Here is a 20,459-nt window from a genome sequence, read left to right on the forward strand (position 1 = left end):
GGTCTAGACCCCTCACATGGCACACACCACCTGTACCCCTGCAACAGCCTGGCCAGGCCCAGGGGCTCAGCCCCTGCAGGTGTACACCCCTCACATTGCACACACTGCCTGCACCCCTGCAGCAGCCTGGCCAGGCACAGGGGCTCAGCCCTTGCAGGTGTAGACTTCCTCGCGCTGGGTGCACTGCCTGCACTCCACATAGCAGCACCAGCGCACCTGGCACTGGCAAGGCCGGGTCACCACCCGACTCTGTGTGTTGTGACCACGCCCGCAGCAGATACTCTCGCAGTTCTTCTCACGGTGGCACCTGCGGCCGGCAGTGCCTGGGGAGAAGCGGCCGGCCAGGCAGAAGCTGGGTGAGTCGTCCAGGTGCACTAGCTCCGGAGTGCGGGGCAGTGGGTCGCCACCACCCGTCCCTGTGGCCCGGCCCCGCGGTGGTGAGATGGCGCCGGCCTCGCCGGTGGCCTCATTGGTGGTGCTGCCCACCTTGAGCGCTGTCTCGTACTTGTGCTTCAGGCGCTTGCCCACCTCATGGAAAGGCGCCAGCTGCCGCCAGCACGTCCGCACGGTGCACGAGCCTGACACGCCGTGGCACTTGCATGTGGTCTCCACCCCAGCCTTGATCACCTGGGAGGGAGGTGGGCATAAGGGCCACTCTGAGCAGATTGGAGACCAGTCCCCAAGGACAACCCTCAGAGGGGCTGGAACTGCCATTCACCCCAGGGCCAGATCTCATGGCCCCCCAGACCCGGGCCCAGGCAAAGGGGGTCACCACTGCTCATCACCCAGGCCCCCTGGTACCCACACATGTCCCTCCCTCTCCAAGTCATGAACCACCCAGGACAGAAACCCCATAGCCAGCACCACACCTTCAGAGAGGCCACTGCAGCACCCTGAACCCACCTCCTGCACCATCATGGTCCTCCCTTCCCATCCCTGCATCCCAGGCTGCCCTCTGCAAGGCAGGGCACACCTCCCCACTAGCCCCCCTGTCAGCACCCCCCAGGTCCACACAGTCTGTCCTCAGCAGTCTGCTCCTTGAAAAAGTAAGGACAAGCAAGTTAGCTTGCCTAGTGGACAGAACTGGCCATGCCCCTGCCTGAGCACAGGGATCAGATGCTACTGCATGTGCAGGCACCATCCCCCACCCTGCTACTTGGAAAGTGGGAGAAAGCCTCCAGAGAGGTCCAGATGGGAGGGGGCTGCACCCACCGCACACATGCAGGCAGGAGCAGGCATGGCCCAGCACCCACACTCCGCTTGGGATCTGGGAAGCTGCCCAAGACCCAGGCTGGGCCCTTCCCCTCCCAGGACTTGGGTCCAACCTGCAAAGCCGTGGAGTCAGCCCAGCTGTCCCACGGGGCCTCCTGCCTGACTTTCCACACTGGGGTCCCTAGAGGGACACGGGGAAGAAGAACGGCAGGGGAAGGGGAGGTCCCTCTCCCAGTGGGCCCCAAGCCAGGCCTGAGCTCCCACACTGCCCCCAGGGAGAGTCGGCTCAAGGGGGATTAAGAAACATAGCTGCCCTCCAGCCAGGCAACAGAAGAGTCACATTTAATGATACTTTGCTGAGAAACCCGGACAAATTTAATTAAAACGAGGCTTACCCAGGACCAGTGGAGCTAATGGAGCACTTTCATATTCTGACTTTTCATTAATAGCTTACAAAAGAGCGAGTGCAGAGGAAAAGAAAGGGCCTCCCATGGGGGATTTAATCAGCCTGCACCCCTCCCCAGAGGGTGGAAGGAGAGGCAGAGCTCCTGTGGAATAGGGGGAAATTGATTCTTTAATAAGCCCACACCTCAGAACTCTGGCTTCTCAATAAAGAGGGGCTCAGAGTGAGGCTGGCATTAATGACCTCACGCCCCCCTCCAGCCCCTAGGCTGGGGCTCCATATCGCAAGGGCTGCCCAGCAAGCACGCAGCTCCCCCTCCCAGCCCCTGACTATCCCCCAGCTCAGGCTGGGCCTTGGGAGGCGTTTGACTGGCCAGCCTGTGCAGGGACTAAGAGGGTGGGGTGTTCTGTCCACAGTGAAGGTGGTGGGACCCGATGCCTCCTCCAGCGGCGTGGAGCCAAGGGGCTGGCGGGTGGGTAGAGAGTGGCTGCGGAGCCAGGTCCCCCCAGGTCCAGCCATGCCTGCAGCCAGCAGCTCCCAGAAGGGCCCAGCAAGAGAGCTGAAACAGTCCTTTTCACCTTGAGTCTTTTGTTTCAAGTTTCCTCGGAACAGTCCTGGCCATAGACAGGGTCCCTGAGGTAGCAGCCGCCTCCCCAGCTTGAGCCAGCCACACCCCCAGCTTTTCCCTGGGACCCCTGGACCACACACTTACCTGTTTGCTGTCCACCTAGGTCCCTGGTGACAGGACCACCCACCCCTCAGCCCTGGCGGGTAGGGGCCAGTCCATTGTCTTCCTGGTTAGATGGTGCCCAGCAGGGAGACCCTCCCTGTGGCCTTGACCAGCCAGGACCCACCTGCCTGTTCACCAGCCAGCAGCAAGTAGGCCTTCTGGTTCCACCCAACCATGGGAGACCACGGGGCACCCCTCCATGGAGTTCCCCACCGTGACAACTAGTATCCCTGCCCATCTGGTAAGTAATGAGCCTTATAAGCAGAAGGACTGGAGGCCCTGGCTGTCACCAGTGGCTGGAACAGAGCCCCAGAGGCAGCCGACTTCACCTCCTCCCAGCCCTCTCCACCACCAATGCCCCTCCCTCAGCCCCTGCACCCCAGCCCTTAAACACATATGCACCCTGCCCACCCCTCTGCACTTTCCCGCCCTGCTCCCCAACTCACACCACCTGCAACCCCACACCCACCCCATGCCCTGCCCTGTGCCCTGTGCGCCCCCCACCCTGCACCGTTTCCCACTCCGCACCCCACCCCGCTTGCCTTCACACCCACGAGGTTGTTGTGGAAATCCACACGGGCTCGCAGATCCTTGCTAGACCGCCGACCCAGGAACTCCTTGACGAACTTGCTGCTGTACTTGAGATTGTCCCCGCAGCCACCCCACTGCCAGGCCTCTCGGTTCTCCAAGTCAGGGGCCTCATCACAAGTGCAGCGCTCCATGCGGCCTGCACTGCACGCCTTGGCCAGTGCATGCGTCAGGCCAGCAGAGGAGATGGCGTAAAGGAAGGCTGTCTCCTTGAAGCCTGGGGTGGTGGGGGCAGGGGCAGGTCAGCAGGCCACAGCGGCCCCCGTCTCCCTCAGGTGCAGCCAAATCATGGCATCCCCAGGCACACATTCCGTATAGAGCAGGGTCTGCGGGAAGGATCCTTCCTGGTGTGTTCCATGCAGGGAGGGGCGTACCTGCCTGGGCTGCCATGTGCACCTGGGGACAGGAGGTGCTCCCTCGTGCCCCAGACATAGGACTGGTCAGGGGCAGGAGAGAACCCAGAGTGTACTGGGCCACAGGTGTGCCCAGCAATCGGAGACCCTATCCATCTGGGTCTCCAACCTACTAGACTGGCCAGGGCCCTCTGTGAGCCTTGCCATGCCCTGGGCCTCAGGTCCCTAGTTTTGTTTTTTTTTTAACATCTTTATTGGAGTATAATTGCTTTACAATGGTGTGTTAGTTTCTGCTTTATAACAAAGGGAATCAGCTATACATATACATATATCCCCATATCTCCTCCCTCTTGCATCTCCCTCCCTCCCACCCTCCCTATCCCACCCCTCTAGGTGGTCACAAACCACCGAGCTGATCTCCCTGTGCTATGCGGCTGCTTCCCACTAGCTATCTATTTTACATTTAGTAGTGTATATATGTTCATGCCACTCTCTCACTTCGTCCCAGCTTACCCTTCCCCCGTGTCCCCTAGTTTTTAAAACAACGCTGTTGAGAGACTCAGAGAGTCCCCCTCGGCACCCTCATGCAGAAGGAGACACAAGAGAGGAGGCTCCGTGCTCTGGGCTGGGGCACCAGCTGGACCCCTGCTCCTGTGCCCAGGCACCGGGCCTCAGCCACTGCCATGTGGCAAGAGCCATCAGAGCTGCCTCAGGCCTTGTCACAGCTGACCACATGTGCCTTGTGCCACCAGCAACTGTTTCATGCAGGTGTGAGAAGGGACCGGGCATGGGGGAGAGGGCAGGAGGCAGGGGAAGGGGGGATCGGGGGGGTCAGATCCCACCCACCGCCCAGTCACCTGGAACTCAGCTGAGGTGCTGCACTAGGGGCGCACACCAGGGCCAGGAGGTCCTGCCTCCCTGCTCCGGCCCAGTGTCCCAGCACACTCACCTCGCTTGAGCAGACTGGCCCGGTAGCGACCCTCCAACGTACAGTTCCAGCGCTCAAACCGGAACTGGTACTGGCACTCGAGAGCACTCATGCTGACCGCTTCCACCAGCGTCTCAGCCACACCGGGGTCCCGGCGGCACATGCGCCGCTGCTTGCGCTCCAGCTTCAGCCGGTCGCAGGCCTTGTAGTGTGCCTGGGCAGCTGCTTCCGGCTCCAGGGTCAGCGGGAGGATGGTCAGGGGCTCACTGCCCGTCAGCCTGGGCACAGAGAGGCCAGAGTGAGCCCTGCCCCAGAGGCAGAAGGTGGGCGCTGGGCGAGGGCTGCAGATGCTGGGGCAGCAGAAGAACCTGCTCAGCCGGAAAGCATGGTGGCAACTGGATAGGAGCCCCAGTGGGCCCACCTGGGGGACAGAAGGGGCAGCAGGCCCAGGGACGGTATAGAAAGGTCACAGAGAACCTGGCAGCGGAGGGGTGGTGAGAAGGCCGTGGGACCCTTGCCCACCAGGCATCCTCTCTACACCCGCTTGCCCCCATATCCACTCACGCCCTGCCCTGCCAACTGCTTGTGGACCCCTGCCTGGCCCCCTGCACGCCCTGGGTTCTCACACTGGCTGCCCAGTGAGCATAACTCAGGTATCCACACCGATGCTGACCACTCCCCAACAAGTCCCTTCAGGGAGTCACACCCCAGCTGACACCAGCCTCACTGCTCAGGTCTGATGACAGGGGAAGGAACACACAGCTAGAAACTCATACACACACACCTGGGAAGACTGCCCAGCCCAGGGTATTGGCCAAGGGCAGACAACCAAGGCAGGGAGCGGGCACAGTTGCCTCAGGCCGCATGAGACGTACATCTACTGTACCCTCCCCGACCCACTCCCATGTCTGCTTACCCAGCTTGCTCTAGGACCCCCACACTCTGCCATCCCCAGCTAGGGGTGCCCCCCACGGCCCTGTGGTCCCTTGAGGATGGCCCTGGCTCACTCCCTGTCCTGCAGCCTGTGCAGATGGCCCCCATGGTTCCAATGGGGTCTCCTGGAATATGTGCACCAGAAGGGGCCTCTCGTCCCAGGACCCAGGTGCCACCTGGGAAGTGGGCTCCTGGTCCTTGTGCAACTCCACCCCTTCTCTTGGCTGAGCCAAGGCCCTGGCCTGGGTCCGTCTTCCTCTGTCTGGCCTGCCTGCCCTAACTCCTTACCAGCTGCTCCATCCAGGGACTGACTGGCTCTGGCCTTCTGCCTGCTCTGTGCTCAGAACCATGGGCCTCAGTGTCCCCAGACAGACAACTGCACATCTGGGCTCCAGGAACGTCCAGGCCCAGCCCCACCCAGACCTTCAGCCCTCAGGAGGGAGAGGTGCCCACCTGGACGTGAATGGGGCTCAGAGCCCACCACTAGAAACAAGCCCCAGCCCCCACCTCTCACCTCAGCCAACCCCAGGAACCAGGGGTATCAGGAGTTCACAGATACTGGAGCCCCACACCATGCCCCATTCCATTTCTTGCTGTCCTTCCAAAGCCCCCTCAGGGGTACGGTGGCCACTGGGCTGACAAGGAGAGCTGCAGCTTTCTGCAGGGGAAGGGATGTGGGCAGGGCCTTCTAGAACCCAACCCTCTAACAGACTCCAGCAGTAATGCTGCAGGTTGAGGTTCCCCTGGGGACAACCTCGGGTACCACATTTTGTAGCTGCATGCACACACCCCCCAGCATGCCCTGCCCTGCCTAGTGGAGAGGGGAGTCGCTGCATATCCACCCTGGTAAGGGTGGGGCCCGTGCAAAGCAGAATCGGCCCTACCCTGAGGCCTCTGGATCCCGGTCCCTGAAGGAGTTGCCCCTGTCTCACCCTTGCTGATCAGCTCCCTGAGAACAGCAAAGCAGGATGCTGAGGCTTGGGAACCAGGCTGACAGGAGGCCCAGGCAGCATTGGGCAAGGAGGCTACCGGAACACCAGAGCTGACTGGTCAGGCCTAGGGGTGCAGAGCAGAAAGGACCACTACCCCCCACCTCTGCACACTTAGGTGCAGCATGAGTGAGGCCATGGTGGGCACCCTGAGAAGACCCACCCCAGGCCTTGGCCCTGCTCTCCACAGTGCTCAGAGCTAGTGTACCGGTGAGCTGTGGGAGAGCAGAGGTGGCAGCTGCTCCCAACCCTGAGACCAAGGGCGTGGGTGAGCAGAGCCCACAGAGGCATCCCTGCCAGCTCAAGTCTGTGCAGACGTTGCTGAAAGACCCGTGCCCCTCTCCGTAAGCAACACTCTGAATCAGGAGGCCCCTGGGTGTGCTGTGGGAGGCCAGCATGGGTGCTGGCTAGAGGAGAAGCTCCAAAGGTCCCTGAGACACGGACAGATCCTTTGTGGGCCACTGAGCAGTGGGGATGCAGAGGCAGTAAGACCTTCGGGGAGAAGACACGTGAGCTTGGAGCTGGGACGATGCATTGGAGGGGTAGCAGCACACGGCAGCCCCAGTTACCTGCACCCCTTATCTAGCATTAGGACTTCATGCCTAAGGACATGGGGATGTGGCAGAGGCTGACGTCAGGGGGCAGTTTTGTGGACTTCCAGGCCCCTGCCTGAGGACAGCTGCTGCACTGGGGCAGGGTGAGCAGGCAGGGGCCCGAGGACCCTGGGCTGGAGGCCGGAAGAGCCATACTCCTCACACAAAGACAGCTCACACAGTGGAGACTTGTCCCCAGACAGGAATGTCAACAGCTGTGCCCAGAACTGCGTGCCACATGGCTAAAGCACTGTAGCCTCCAACCAGCACATCCCCCAGGCAGGATTCAGATTAACCAAGCTCCCACCGCTGCCAAAACATTCCGGCATCCAAGAAGACCCCTACTGTAAGGCCATCCTGGGGGGACCTGGGGCCAGGCTGGAAACGGACGAGGAGAGGGAGACAAATGGCAGGTGATGCTGCCTTCCAGTCTTCCAGGAGGCATTGGGGGGGCCTGTGTCCAAATTCTGCACATGGGCACTGAGGACAGGGCCCCCCCCACCTGGTGCCAGCCTGTGTCCACACTGCACATGAGGAGCTAACTCAGGGGTCCCCCACACCCAGGACCAGTCTACATAGCTACAGGTAGTTTCACTCCCACCTGGCCTCAGCATGTCCACCAGGGTATCAGAGGCAGCTCCATAAACACAGCCACAGGCAAGCTGACACTCTCCTGAGGCCAGGTGGGGTCTACATCTGTTCTGGGCAGAAGGATGTTGAGGAAGGGTCAGCTCAAGTCCAGGAATGGCCATCTGAAAATCGTGTGGCCACATGGCTGAGGCCTGAGGCCCAAGGGCCAGGCCTTTCCCCTGAGCCATCACCCAGCTCCCATGGTAGGCATGAGGCTGAAACCCAAGGGGGCAGCACTGCTCTACCCCCCGGCGTCCCTCATCCCAAGATGGCACATCCCCACCTCCCTTTTATGGGGGCCCAGCTGGCCCCTGCCCAGGCCCCCTTAACAGTCAGTGTGGACTCAGTGCAGCCAGCCTGTGAACTTATGGCCCGGAGTGCAGCAACAGAGGACAAACCCTCACGGAGGTGCAGGGGTGAGACAATGCATGGGGTACAGGGAAGAGGGTGGCCATCAGGTGGGTCCGGGCTCAGTGGAGAAGGTCCCAGGGACAAGAGGCAGAAACGACAACACAACGAGGAACCCACAGAAGTGCTGGAGGAAAGATGAGAGGTTCATAAAACATTCTTAGAATCAGGGAGGCTTTTGTCAGAGTGACTCAGAATCCAAAATGCCTTTAAAATTTAATAAATTAGACTATCTAAATGTACAAGAATCTCTGCACAGAAAAAAGTAGCATAGAACCCCAAGACCAACAGAGGAAATGCTGCAATTCAGATCCCAGGCCAAGGACCAAGTTTCTTTGCTTGTGTGTGGGCATGTGCATATGGGCACATGTGCATGTGTTGCATGTACATATGTGGACACAGGCGTATCTTTTCCTCTAGATCAATAACAAAGGAATCAACTGTTAATTGGATACAGGATATGAACATACAGTTCAAGGGAAGGGAATATAGCTGGCTGTTAAAAACTTATTTGCATTTCACTCAAAAAAATGCAAAATAAAACTATATTGAGGGCTTCCCTGGTGGCGCAGTGGTTGAGAGTCCGCCTGCCGATGCAGGGGACACGGGTTCATGCCCCGGTCCGGGAAGACCCCACATGCCGTGGAGCGGCTGGGCCTGTGAGCCATGGCTGCTAAGCCTGTGCGTTCGGAGCCTGTGCTCCGCAACGGGAGAGGCCATAACAGTGAGAGGCCCGTGTACAGCAAAAACAAAAACAAAAAACTATATTGATAGGTTATTTTTCATTCATCAGAGGAGTACAAATCAATGTCTGATAGGATTATTGTCAAGGACACAGGGAAGGAGGTGTTCCTCCTTGGCTGGAATTCTGGACTGACATATCTATAAAAATTCACCCACCAATTCTCTTTCTAGAAATACAGACTACAGATATGTTATCTTAAAACATATAAGCAAAAAAAAAAATTTAATGTCAGCAGCAAGAAAAAACGTACAAGTGTATGTCACTCACACGTTACCCAATGCAATGCTGTCGTGCAAAAACACTGGAAGCACTGTTTGGTATTCAAAAAGACTGGAGATTGGCTGAATAAATGGGCTCCATCCACTCCAGTATTCAGCAGGCCTCAGAAATGCCGCAGCCCACCTGCTGTGTACACTCAGTGCAAGGCACAGGCCTACCTCTGCAGAGTACCTGCGTGCACACCTGTGGGTGCACGGGGCAACCCAGGATAAAGGCAGCCTGGGGCAGAGGAAACACGTTCTTCTCCCTTATGGCGTGTGAGCCACTCACACGTTGTCCCATGCACTTGTGGCCCATTCAAAATGACAAAGTTCAACATACAGCCAGTGGCATGGAGAAGTCCCTCACAGGCTCTCAGCCCTGTATGCCAGCCTGGAGCAATGAGCCTCTGCCCACACAGCCTATCTCCAGGGGCTGCGCCTTCCAGCCCAGAAAGCGCCCAGGCCACCCGGCACAGCACAGACCCTCCAACCACCCAGCTGCCCACACCAGTGCACCTGCCACTGTGCTCAACACAGCTGCCCCTCCCTCTCTGTGGGCATCTGGTCTGAGACAGGCGGGTCGATGGGCACATAAGCCTGCCCAGGAAGCCCATGGAGGACTTGAGTCCAGGTTGGCTGCCCTTGCTCCACCTGGCTGTCCTCTCCCAGCGCTGGACCCATTTCCTGGGAAGAAACGAGACCTAAATGTTGGTCTGGTACTTTACAACACTCAGGTATCTTCAAAAGATATAATACACACATGGAAGTGAGCAGCACAACTGGGAAACACAGCTCTCACCCAGCTCAAGAAACAGCCTTGTGCCCAGGTACTCTCAACTGCCACCACTAATGTCATAAACAATCTCCTAAACATCTTCCAAAAGCTTCCCCATCTTGCTGTGCACATCCAGCTCTCCATCCAGCTGACAACAACATCTGCCCATGAAGTATGGTGGGGCCAGCATCCCTCCCTCAGGATCCCAAAGGTTCCATCTCCTCGCTGCTCTGTGATGTCACAGCAGCCTCACATGTGGCTCATTTCCAGGCTCCACCCTGGGCTAGTGTCACGAGCTCCTGACGTTTTACTGGGATTCCGTCAGGAGCTCCTTCCAACAGATTCCAAGGGCACACGTTGGCTCTGCATTTGCACACACGTGACAGGGTTTGCTGGGGTGGTCATGACTGCTCTGTGCAATTTTTTAAAATAAATTTATTTATATATTTTTGGCTGCATTGGGTCTTCTTTGCAGTGTGCGGGCTTTCTCTAGTTGTGGCGAGCGGGGCTACTCTTTGTTGCAGTGCACGGGCTTCTCATTGTGATGGCTTCTCTTGTTGCAGAGCATGGGCTCTAGGCGCGTGGGCTCAGTAGTTGTGGTGCACAGGCTTAGTTGCTCTGCAGCATGTGGGATCTTCCCGGACCAGGGATCGAACCCGTGACCCCTGCATTGGTAGGCAGATGCTTAACCACTGCGCCACCAGGGAAGTCCCCTGTGTGTGTAATTTTGAATCTCTCCATTGGTGAGAACAGCATCTCTCTCCATTTACTCAGGATTCCTTCCTGCCTCTCTCTGAAGTCTTACACGTTCCCCCACTGAAGTCTGAAGTCTTACAGCCTCCCACAGGGCTGGCCTGTATTAGAGTCAGTCTGTGTTCCAGAGTGATAGTGTATAAAAATAAAATAACTTTATAAAGTCAGTCTTCCCTCTGTTGCTGACCTACAAAAGTCCAACTGACCCTATGCTGATTTAGTATTTGGTGACCTTGCTATGTGTTGTAATTCATCTCTGATGATTTTCAGATGCTCTGTGTACAATCATGCAGTCTGCAGAGACACCAGTCTATTTTCTTACTATGCGGTTCTTCCTGCCTTGCTACACTGGCTAGGGCCATCAGCATAATCGTGCAGAATCTGCCAGCTACCCTCTGGGACCCAGCCTCCTGACCCCCAGCTCCACAGCCACCAGCCAGCACAGAGCATATGTGGCCATGAAGTGAAGGAGAGAACTGTGGGCACCACCACCAGAAAGTGGGGACCCTCATCCTTGCTCATCTCTGCTACCCAGACCCACCCCTCCAGACGCAAGGGTGCCCTAAAGACTGGCACTACAAGGCGAGAGACCAGGAGTCAATGCACTCACAGAGCCAGAACGTGATTGCTACATGAGAGAAAAGACTCCCATCATGCTTGAGGGTCTGTTAAGACAATTGGCATCACCCAGATTTAGACAACGGTGACGACAGGCATCCCTGTCTGACTCTTGGTTTTAAAAGGGAAGCTTTTGCCATTTCACCGTTAAGCATGAGGTTTGCTGTGTGTTTTTCTGGACACCCTGTATCAAGTTAAAGAAGTTCCCTTCTGCTTTTAGTTTGCTATGAATGTTTTTAAAATCACAAATGGATGTTGAACTTTATCAAATGTCATCCCTGCATCTTTTGATGTGTGATTTTTCTCCTTTAATCTGCTAAATTGAGGAATTTCACTAATTGATTTTTCTAATGTTAGACATTAAGCATTCCTGGAATAAACCCAGTTGGCCACGATGGGTTTTATCCTTTCTCTGTTTTGCTGATGTAACTTGATGATGTTTTGTCTAGGATGTTTGCATCCGTGCTTGTAATTTTCTTCTCCCATGCTCTTCCTGCTGAGTTTCAGTGCCTTAGCAGGAGTTTTTTTTTTTTTTTTTTTTTTTAATTTCCTAGAAGAGTTGTGTCAGATTAGAATCGTGTCTTCTTGACTGTTTGGTGGAACTTGCCATGAAGCCATGCAGGCTGACCTTTTCTTGGTGGAAACATTTCTTTTCTGGTCCAATTTCTTTTTCTTTTCTTTTAGAACACCTTTATATATCAAGATATAATTCACTTACCATAAACTTTGCCCATTTAAAGTATATAATTCAGCATTTTGTAGTATATTTGCAGATATATGCAAACACCACCACAGTCAATTTTAGGATATTTTCATCACTGCAAAAAGAAACTACTTAGCGTACTCTTTAGCTATTACCTCCCTATTCCCCTCCCCCAACTCCTGGCAACCACTAATCTACCTTCTGCCTCTGTGGGTCTGCCTGATCTGGACATTTCCTATAAAAGGAATCAAACAACGTGTGGCCTTTTCTGACTGGCTTCTTTCACTTAGCACAATGTTTTCAAGGTCCCTCCGTGTGGTAGCATGTAATAATATCCCCTTGTATGGATATACCACATTCTATTTTTCTACTCCTCAGGTGATGGACGTTTGAGCTGTTCAGTCTTTTTATTTATTTTATTGATTTAATTTATTTTTTGGCCGCGTCCTGCGGCATGAGGGATCTTAGTTCTCTGACCAGGGATGGAACCCGTACCCTTGGCATTGGGAGCGCAGAGTCTTAACCACTGGACTGCCAGGGAAGTCCCTGAGTTGTTCACTCTTCAGCTATTGTTCATAATGCCACTATGACCACTCATGTACACATATTTTTGTGAACATATGTTTTCATTTCTCATGGGTATAAACCCAGGAGTGGAACTGCTAGGTCATAGAGGAATTCCATATTTAATTGTTTGAGGAACTGTCAGATTGTTTGCCACAGTGACTATACCACTTTACATTCCCAATGACCCAATTTCTTTGCTTACTATAGTGTTAGTCAGTATTTCTATATCTTAAATCTGTTTCTGTTACTTTTTTGGTTTTCTCCATTTCCTCTGAATTTGCAGATTTATCAGCATGGAACTGTTCATTACATTCCCTTGTTTTTGTTTGCAGAATCTGTGATGATGTTCCCCGTAGCTGGACACTAGCACTCTGAGCCTCCTCTTCACTGGGTTTAGTCTCCTCAGGTGTTTCTAAGACCTTCCCAGAGAGGGATCTGTTCATCTCTAATGCACGTTTTTTTTGTTGATTTCTGCACTACTTCTACTTTCTTTCGGTTTACCTTACTTCTCTTCCTCACTTTTGTGATGGACACTTGCTGAGTGCTTTCAAGTGTCTCTCCACTTCTAAAATATGCATTTAAGCTACCACTGTGGCTGCTTCAGCCTCTCCGAAACTGCAGCCTCAGGGCACCAGACTGAGCCTGACACAGCCCCAGGTCACTGACTAAAACAGTCACAGCTCAGATCACTGTGCTGAGTCTGAGTCTCTCTCTACTCTCATTTCCCTCTTTACCTTATGGCCCATTGAGCTGGTGTGTTCTCTCTCCATCCTCTTAAGTTCTCTATCCTTACATCGTGTGTCTCTCACCCAGAGCCTATAATTAGACTCAGGACGTGACCACAACCCCAATCACCTCAGCCTTATGCCTGGAACATTTCATCCACTGGGGTCCTGGGGTCTCAGTTTATCCTTTCTGCTGGCCATGCCTCTTCTTTTTCTTTTCTCCTCTCCTGCCTTCTTTTGGGTTATTTTCATTATTCTCCTTTTCCTTTTGTTAATTTGAAGTCATATATTTCCATTATTTTCATGGTTACCCTCAAAATTACAACATGAGTCTATAAGTTACCCATGTTCAATGTTGGTCAATACCACCCCCTTCTCAGTAATATGAGGCCTGAGAACACAACCTTGCTGACTCCCTGGAATTATATGCTGTTGTGTATTTTAGTTCTACATTTAGGACCCAACAGGAAGTTGTTCAATGCTCCCTTATCCCCTCCTTCCCTGTGACCTTCTACTTGCTGTTCACTCCTTTTTGTGTCTGGAACACAGCAGGGCCATTTCCCATGCCTAAGCTGCGGCGTCAACATTTCCTTCAGAGCAACTCTCAATTTGTCTGAAAATGTCTTTATTTCACCCTCATTTTACAGTAATCTTCACCGAGCGTAGAGTTCTTGGCTGGCAGTTATTTTCTTTTCATGCACCAAGGGGATGGTCCCACCACCTCCTGGCTTTGCTCTCAGTTCTGAACTTAGCTGTCAGCCTGACAATCCTTGGAAGGTAATCTGTATTTTGTTTTTTGGGATTGCTTTGGTGTTTTGCAGTTGCAATCTGTCATGTTCTGGCATGAGCTTTTTTTTTTTTTTTTTTTCTGCTTAGAAAGACACTGGGCCTCTTGAATCTTCTTGATTGTTCTGATCAGTTTCAGAAAAACTCTCAGCCATTCTCTCCATGTATCACCCCATCAGTTTCTCTTCTCTTCTACCTCTGGGCCTCTGGTGGAGCATGTGGGACCTCCTCACTGTGTCCCCAGGTTTCTCACCCTCTCTGCTTTCTGTGTATCCGCCTTCCCATGCCACACTCTGTGTAATTTCTCTTGACCCATCTTACAGTTTGCTAATTCTCTTCAACTGTTTATAATCTGCTTTCAAATCAGTCTACTACTTAAAATTTTTCCCAGTTCTATTTGGTTTTTCCAAACTTGCTGGGTCAGTTTTTGTGGCTTCTCATTCCTTACAGATATCCCAAGCTTATCTTGCTCCTGCAAGCACAGTGAGAGTTGTTTTATTCAGTGTGGGATGCTCTGTTTACTGGTCTGCTGCCATCATTTCTGCAAGTCCTTTGGCTGCATTTCCCTGCACACCAAGCTATCTCTGACCATATGCTGGTCGCCGTATTTGAGAAACTGTTTGCAGGAATAATCTGAAGCACAGGATAAAGGTCCCCAAATTCACAGCCACCTGGAACCTCAGAATGTGCCTTCTTTGGAATAAGGCTCTTTGCAGAAGTAATCAAGGTAAGGATCTTGAGACCAGATCATCCTGGATTAGGTCCCACGTTGCTGAGGGCTCACCCCGCTGACGAGCTCTGCAGAGAGCACACTCCAGCCCTGGGGCAGCAGGAAAGAACCTAGGACAGACAGAGCCAAGTCTGGGGATACCCAACCCCCTCTGTGGACCAGGCCTGAGGCTGTCATGCCTGACTGCTTGGGGACTACTAGCGCAGCCCCTCTGAGCACCCAGCCAGTCACACATCCTCACATCTGCCCCAAGGACAGCCAGGTAGCGGGACGGGCATTGTCGGAAGAGGGTGGGTGCAGGTTTGGCCCGCGCTGGTACTGGAGCCATCCTTGTCCCACATCACTCAGCCCCTAGAACACCTCACCCCTTCTCACTCACAGTTGGGGTAGGGGAACAGATTTCGATTGCCCTTCCTCCTGCCTACAGGCCCAGCCACCACAAGGGCCACCCTGCCCGCAAACCCAGCTCCCCGGGCATGGGGAGCTGAGACCCTGGGCTGGGCGGAAGGAGAAGAGGCCGGAGTTCCAGAAGCCACAGCGCCCTGCCAAGGAAACCTCAGCCCCACCAGACGGCGTTTAATTTCTGTGTGAATCAAATTCAAAACAAATTCCAGTGCTGAGAACTGGTTCTGAGATTAACCCTCCATCCTCCCGTGGCCTGCAGCCTCCCACCCAAGCAGGCGGGTGTGGGGTGGGCATAGACGCCACCAGAGCCTGGGGCTCCCCGAGAGCTCCACCATCACTTGGTGCCCTGCCGTGCCAAGGAGGAGGTGAGGGCCAAGGGATGGGGCTGAGCAGGGCGGGAGGGCAGCTCCCCGCATACAGGTCACACTGTGGCAGAGACCTTGTGTCTGTGACAGCTGTCACCTCCATCAGCTGTGAGAACTGCCAGGCCCCGACTTCCCCACCTCATGGGGCCCGAAGATTCCAGGGCACGAAGAGCTCTTAGTCAGTCCGCAGATCCATCACTGTCCAGGGGATTGCCTAGCTAAGGCCTGGCCACCCTGGGGGTCAGCTGGCAGACACAGGACTCAGCAAACTCCACTACACTGGGACCCACAGCACTGCCCACCAGGCCTGGCACCCCCAAGCCTAACAGAAAGGTCCTCATCCACACGAGGCCCCTGAAGCGAGCAGAACTCGTGGGACCCCCAGACTCTGAGGGCCATCAGCCAACTGCCCCCTTTCCAGAGCAGGACGGTGGAGCCCAGATTGGACAGTGGCATGCCGAAAGCCCCCAGGAAGGTGGCTGAGGCTGCATGGGACCCCCACATTCACTGACTGCCGCAAGGAGAAGACGGGCTGCAGTGGCTTCATGGAGGAACCAGAGTGACCAGGCCACCTCTGTGCCCTGGTCACCACACCCCCAGGCCTCAGAGATGGCTGTGGACCCACGACGGGGCTGCCACAAAGGACAGGCAAGATGCAGGGCAGGTGCTCGGAGAGCCACCGGACCCCACCACCACCGCCGCCACTACCAGCATCACTTTGATATCTGGTTTCCTTCCTGGAGCTGGCCTCCCAGGGGCCTAGCACCATGCCAGACACAGATGGGGAACACTGGGACAGCCTCAATCAACACCCCACCCTGGGGTGGCCTGAGGCAGCCACTGCTGCTCCCTCTGTCCAAGAGGGAGCCAGGTCTGGTGTGCTCTGGTCTGGGAGCCCCTGGCAGCCTCTACTCTCGGGCCAGACCACTTCCCTGGCCACGTCTACCTCAGGTATCGCTAAGAAAAACAAACGCAGCTTGAGGCTTGCCTTTTTCCATTCCCTCGTCCGGCTGCCGGTCTCGAGGTGCAGGGCCTGCCAGCTGGGCGGCCGGGTTTCCTCCTGTGGCTAGGGGCACCAGGCCAGCCAGGAACCTCACTGGGAGGAGCAGGGGAGCATGGCGGGCTGTGCCCGCAGGTCACAGAGCCAGATGGCCAGCACACCACCCAGGTTGATACTGTCCTGAGTGGGGCTGCCCTCCTCTGGAGACCCTGGACCAGCCCACAGATGTCCGTTAATGATTAGTCCCTGCAGGAAAACAGGCTGGTCATCGTCCAGCCCACGCTACCAAGCCCCACTCCAGAGGCCTGCTCAGACCTGCTATGCACCGTGGGCAGCCACCTGCTCCCACCTCCCCGACCCTCGCTCAGTGGGGTCCTCAACCCCCACCTCCCACCCTGGGAGCTCCAGCAGAGCCCTCTCCCCTCAGCACGGCACCACAGCAAAAACGCCCGCAAAGCCTCTGTCCAACATCTAGGCCCCATTGTCTTGTGTCTGCTGCACCTGGCCCACCATCCCTGCACTGGAAGGTGTAATGGCCCAGTCAGCAAGTGTGGGTGCAGCGTGGTGGAGGTTAGGGCCAGGGGTGAGCAGGGGGCTGGGCCACCTGGAGAACGAGCACCTCAGACCCCACACCAGGCTCCTGGGTGCAGAGCCAGGAAGCGGAGGGGCCCCCTCACAGGCCTCGGAAGAGTCAGCCTAGCGCAGTTTGGAGGAGACACCACAAGGGAACCTCCTGGCTTCCCCAGAGGTGAGCTACAGGTAAGGAGTGATACTTCTGGGCTATGCTCTGGCTTCCTGGAAGAGGCAACAGCTGAGGCAGACGCAGGAGGATGGGTAGCCCCATGAGGACAGTGGCCCTGCTCCCCACCCACCAGAGGCTGACCTTCAAGCAGGGACCTGGCCTCACCCACTTCCCAGACAACTGCGCCTCCTCTGAAACCTCCTGCAGTCTGCTGAGCCAGGGTGGGCACTGCAGGGGCACCCCCACCTCTGGGACAATACACAAAGGGAGCCGGGTGCCCCCCAGGCTGGGATTAAGGGGGCTGAGTGCCGGCCCTGCTGACAGGTGTCATTTTTCTACAGCCAGGAAAGCCAAGCCAGGCCCCTTATCAGCTCATCGCTCCTCCCCGAATTCAGGGCCCACAGCCCCCCGGGAGGAATCGTGTGTGTGCATTCTTTTCCAGGAGAAAAAATACCCACACACTTCTATTGTCCTCTATATCACAAGGCCCCTGGGGTGGGTGGTGGGCGCCACCCTCAGTCTGGGGCCACCCTGAGAGCCTGGGCAGGATCATGCTAGTGCCCATGGCTCTGGAGTCAGGTCCTGGACCACAGTGGCAAGGACGGGGGTGAGATTAGGCCAGCTGTCCTCCCGTCCAGACGGCCGCCGGCTGTGGCAGAACATCTGCTCACACAGCTGAGGGGAGCCAGATGGCGGCGGCTTCCTCCTCACCTCAGACCCCACCAAGAGGCCACCGGACTCCACAGCCTGTGTGCACGAGATTCCCAGCCCAGAGGCCCAGTCCTGGCCTGATGCTCCCACCTGCCTCTATCTGGTCTCTGTATTAGGGGGCCAGGGCAGGGCCCCCCCAGGAGCCTATGGAAGGGGACAATAGGCCAGGCAGGGGCCAACGGTTTGGGAGTCCACAGCCCCCCAGAGAAGACTGGCCAGGAGAAGGGGGGAGGCAGGAGGGACTCTGGAGACGAGAGATGCAAGGGGCAGTGAGCTCCCCAAGGGATCCCCTCTGCCTCCCCCACCTGCTCTTTCCAACTGCCTCCCCATGTCTGCCCTGGACCCATAGGCTGGGAACTGGAACACCTAGGTCCCTCTACTGGCCACAGAGGTCCTGGACCATAGTCCAAGAAGAATCCCCCCTCCTTTGCAGGCAGGAAGCCCAGGCCCCTCCACACACCACCCCTCTATCCTCTCCTGTCCCTGGAGCTCCCTTCCCTGACCTGAAGCCCTCCCCACATCCCCAGGCACCTTCCCTCAGCCTGCTGCCCCTGCCCTGCATCCCTCGTCACCTGCTGTTCTGAGGTCTCACCCACAGGGCTTCCAAGGGGCCTCAGCAATCTCCCTGCCAGCCCCTCAGCTGCCCTGGACACTGTGGATAGGGCCCCATCGCCTGGGCCCTCCCCCACCTCAGCTGCCAGTGCAGGCCTACCCTCTCCTGACCCTCTGAAGCACACTGCTCTCCATGGCCTCTCCCTCAAACACCAGACCTGAGGCCTTGCAAGACTGTTTCGGGCATGTCTGTCCAGAGGTGGGTCTCCATGGGTAGCACCTGCCCTGTTGCCCAAACCCATGTGACTCCCCAAGCTCCTGCCTGCTTAGCTCACAGCACCACCACCCCTGGCCGGGGAATCCCCTGGGACACCTCTCCCTCTGTCAGCCCCTCCCTAGCCCCAGTGGACTCTGGGTCTCCCCAGCCTCTCTGTGAAAGGCTGACCTCCCCTACAGGTGAGCCCCAGCCCTCAGCCCCATACACAAGCCCGCCCAGCCCCTGTCAGAGCTGTCTCGTTCTCTTAGCAGGGCTCCATCTTACCCCTTGCCCACTCACAGGCTCACCGTACAGCCTTGTCATTCTACCATTCTACCATTAGGCTCGCTCCTGCTGCCCAGGAAATCTTCCCTCCTTCTTCCTACTCTAGGGACCAGCTGGGAGCCCCTCCTCCAAGCAGCCAGCAGGCACGTGGCCACACAGGACTGCCAGCTGAGCCCCAGGCTCAGTATTCAGAGAAGCAGAGGAGATGCCCTCACCTCCTGGCACTGGGCAGTCGACCCTCCCTGACCCGCACTCAGAGCCCTCCCTCACCCCAGTGACAGCAGCCCCTCTGGGGCAGACCTCGAGCACAGTGCCAGGGCCCCCAGCTAGCCCCAACCCCAGACCAGGCTCCAGCAAATGAACAGCCACCTGCACCCTGGCCCCCCACATAGTCCACTGGGGGCCAAGCAGGGGGAAGATCTGTTGTGAAGACCCATGGGTGCAGCCCCTGTATGAAGGGGTGAGAGCATGCCAGCTCACAGGTCAAGAAAACAGGTTTTCCTCAGTCCAAGAATAGATCTAGAACATTTAAAGAGCTCTTACAACTCAACAGAAAGACAAACAACTGAGCCAAAAAGTAGGTAAAGAAACTGAATAGACATTTCCCCAAAATAAGACAGTATAAATAGCCACTGTGCACATGAAAAGATGCTCAACATCACTAGTCATCAGGGAAATGTAAATCAAAACTACAACGAGACACCACCTCAAATCGACCAGGGTGGTCAGAATTTAAAAACAAACAAAAAAATATGTTTTCTTTAAAATCAGAGAATTAACAAGCATTGGCGAGGAGTGGAGAAATTGGAACCCTGGTGCATTACTGATGGGAATGTAAAATGATGCTGTGGAAAACAGTTTGGTGGCTTCTCAAAAGGTTAAACGTAGCATTACTATATGATCCAACAATTCTACTTCTAGGTATGTACCGAGAAAAACTAAAAACATACAGCCAAAAAAAACGTGTACACCAATTTTCACAGGAGCATTATCCACGATAGCCAAAAGGTTGAAACTACCCAAGCGTCTATCAACAGATGAATAGGTGGAAGAAAACTGCCCTATGTCCAGCTAGTCAAATATTATTTAGTCACAAAAAGGAATGATGTACTGATTCTTGCTACAAAGGTGAATAAATCGTGGAAACAGCATGCTCGGTGAAAAGAGCCAGACGTGAAAGGCCACATATGGTATGATTCCATTTATATGAAATGTCCAGAATAGGCAAATCCACAGAAACAGAAAGTGGATTAGTGGTTGCCAGGGGCTGGGGGAGGGGGAGACGGGATATGAGGTTTCTGGGGTGATGAAAATGTTCTGGAATTAGATAGCGGTGCTGGCTGCACAGCCTTGTGGGTGTATTAAAAACCACTGAACTGTATACTTCAACTAAGTAAATTTACAGGATGTGAGTTACGTTTCAATAACAAAAAGACCTTTGGCCCTAAGGCCAACTGCCCTCCCCCATGTGCGATGGTCCAGAGCACCTCAGCTGCCTTTCAAACTGGCTCCCAGCACCCCTCATGGGCTAGGGAAGCCCTTAGTGTCACGCCTGGTGCTGCCTCTTCCATGCAGGCCTCCAGGCTACTTGGACCAGAGAGTTGGGACGAGCCCAGACCTCACAGCAGTGCCCCACTCCCCCACATCACCCTGCAAATGCTTCCTGTATAATGTGGAGTGCTGAAGCCAACACCACGAAAGAGCCTCAGGGCTC

The 20,459-nt window shown here is 55.4% G+C and overlaps 1 protein-coding gene across 1 annotated transcript in view; it reads right to left on the reverse strand.

Moving 5' to 3' along the window:
* WNT9A (Wnt family member 9A) overlaps positions 1-20,459 on the reverse strand; it is a 23,889-nt gene continuing 3,430 nt past the window's right edge. Inside the window, exons 2-4 of the mRNA XM_033853706.2 lie at positions 4,236-4,492; positions 2,888-3,150; positions 1-627 (exon numbers count right to left, since the gene is read on the reverse strand). Coding sequence (XP_033709597.1) covers positions 145-627; positions 2,888-3,150; positions 4,236-4,492 — 1,003 coding nt within the window. The 3' untranslated portion in view covers positions 1-144. The remainder of the gene's footprint in view (positions 628-2,887; positions 3,151-4,235; positions 4,493-20,459) is intronic.

Source organism: Tursiops truncatus, chromosome 3 (genome assembly GCF_011762595.2).
Source record: "Tursiops truncatus isolate mTurTru1 chromosome 3, mTurTru1.mat.Y, whole genome shotgun sequence".
NCBI lineage: Eukaryota > Metazoa > Chordata > Mammalia > Artiodactyla > Delphinidae > Tursiops > Tursiops truncatus.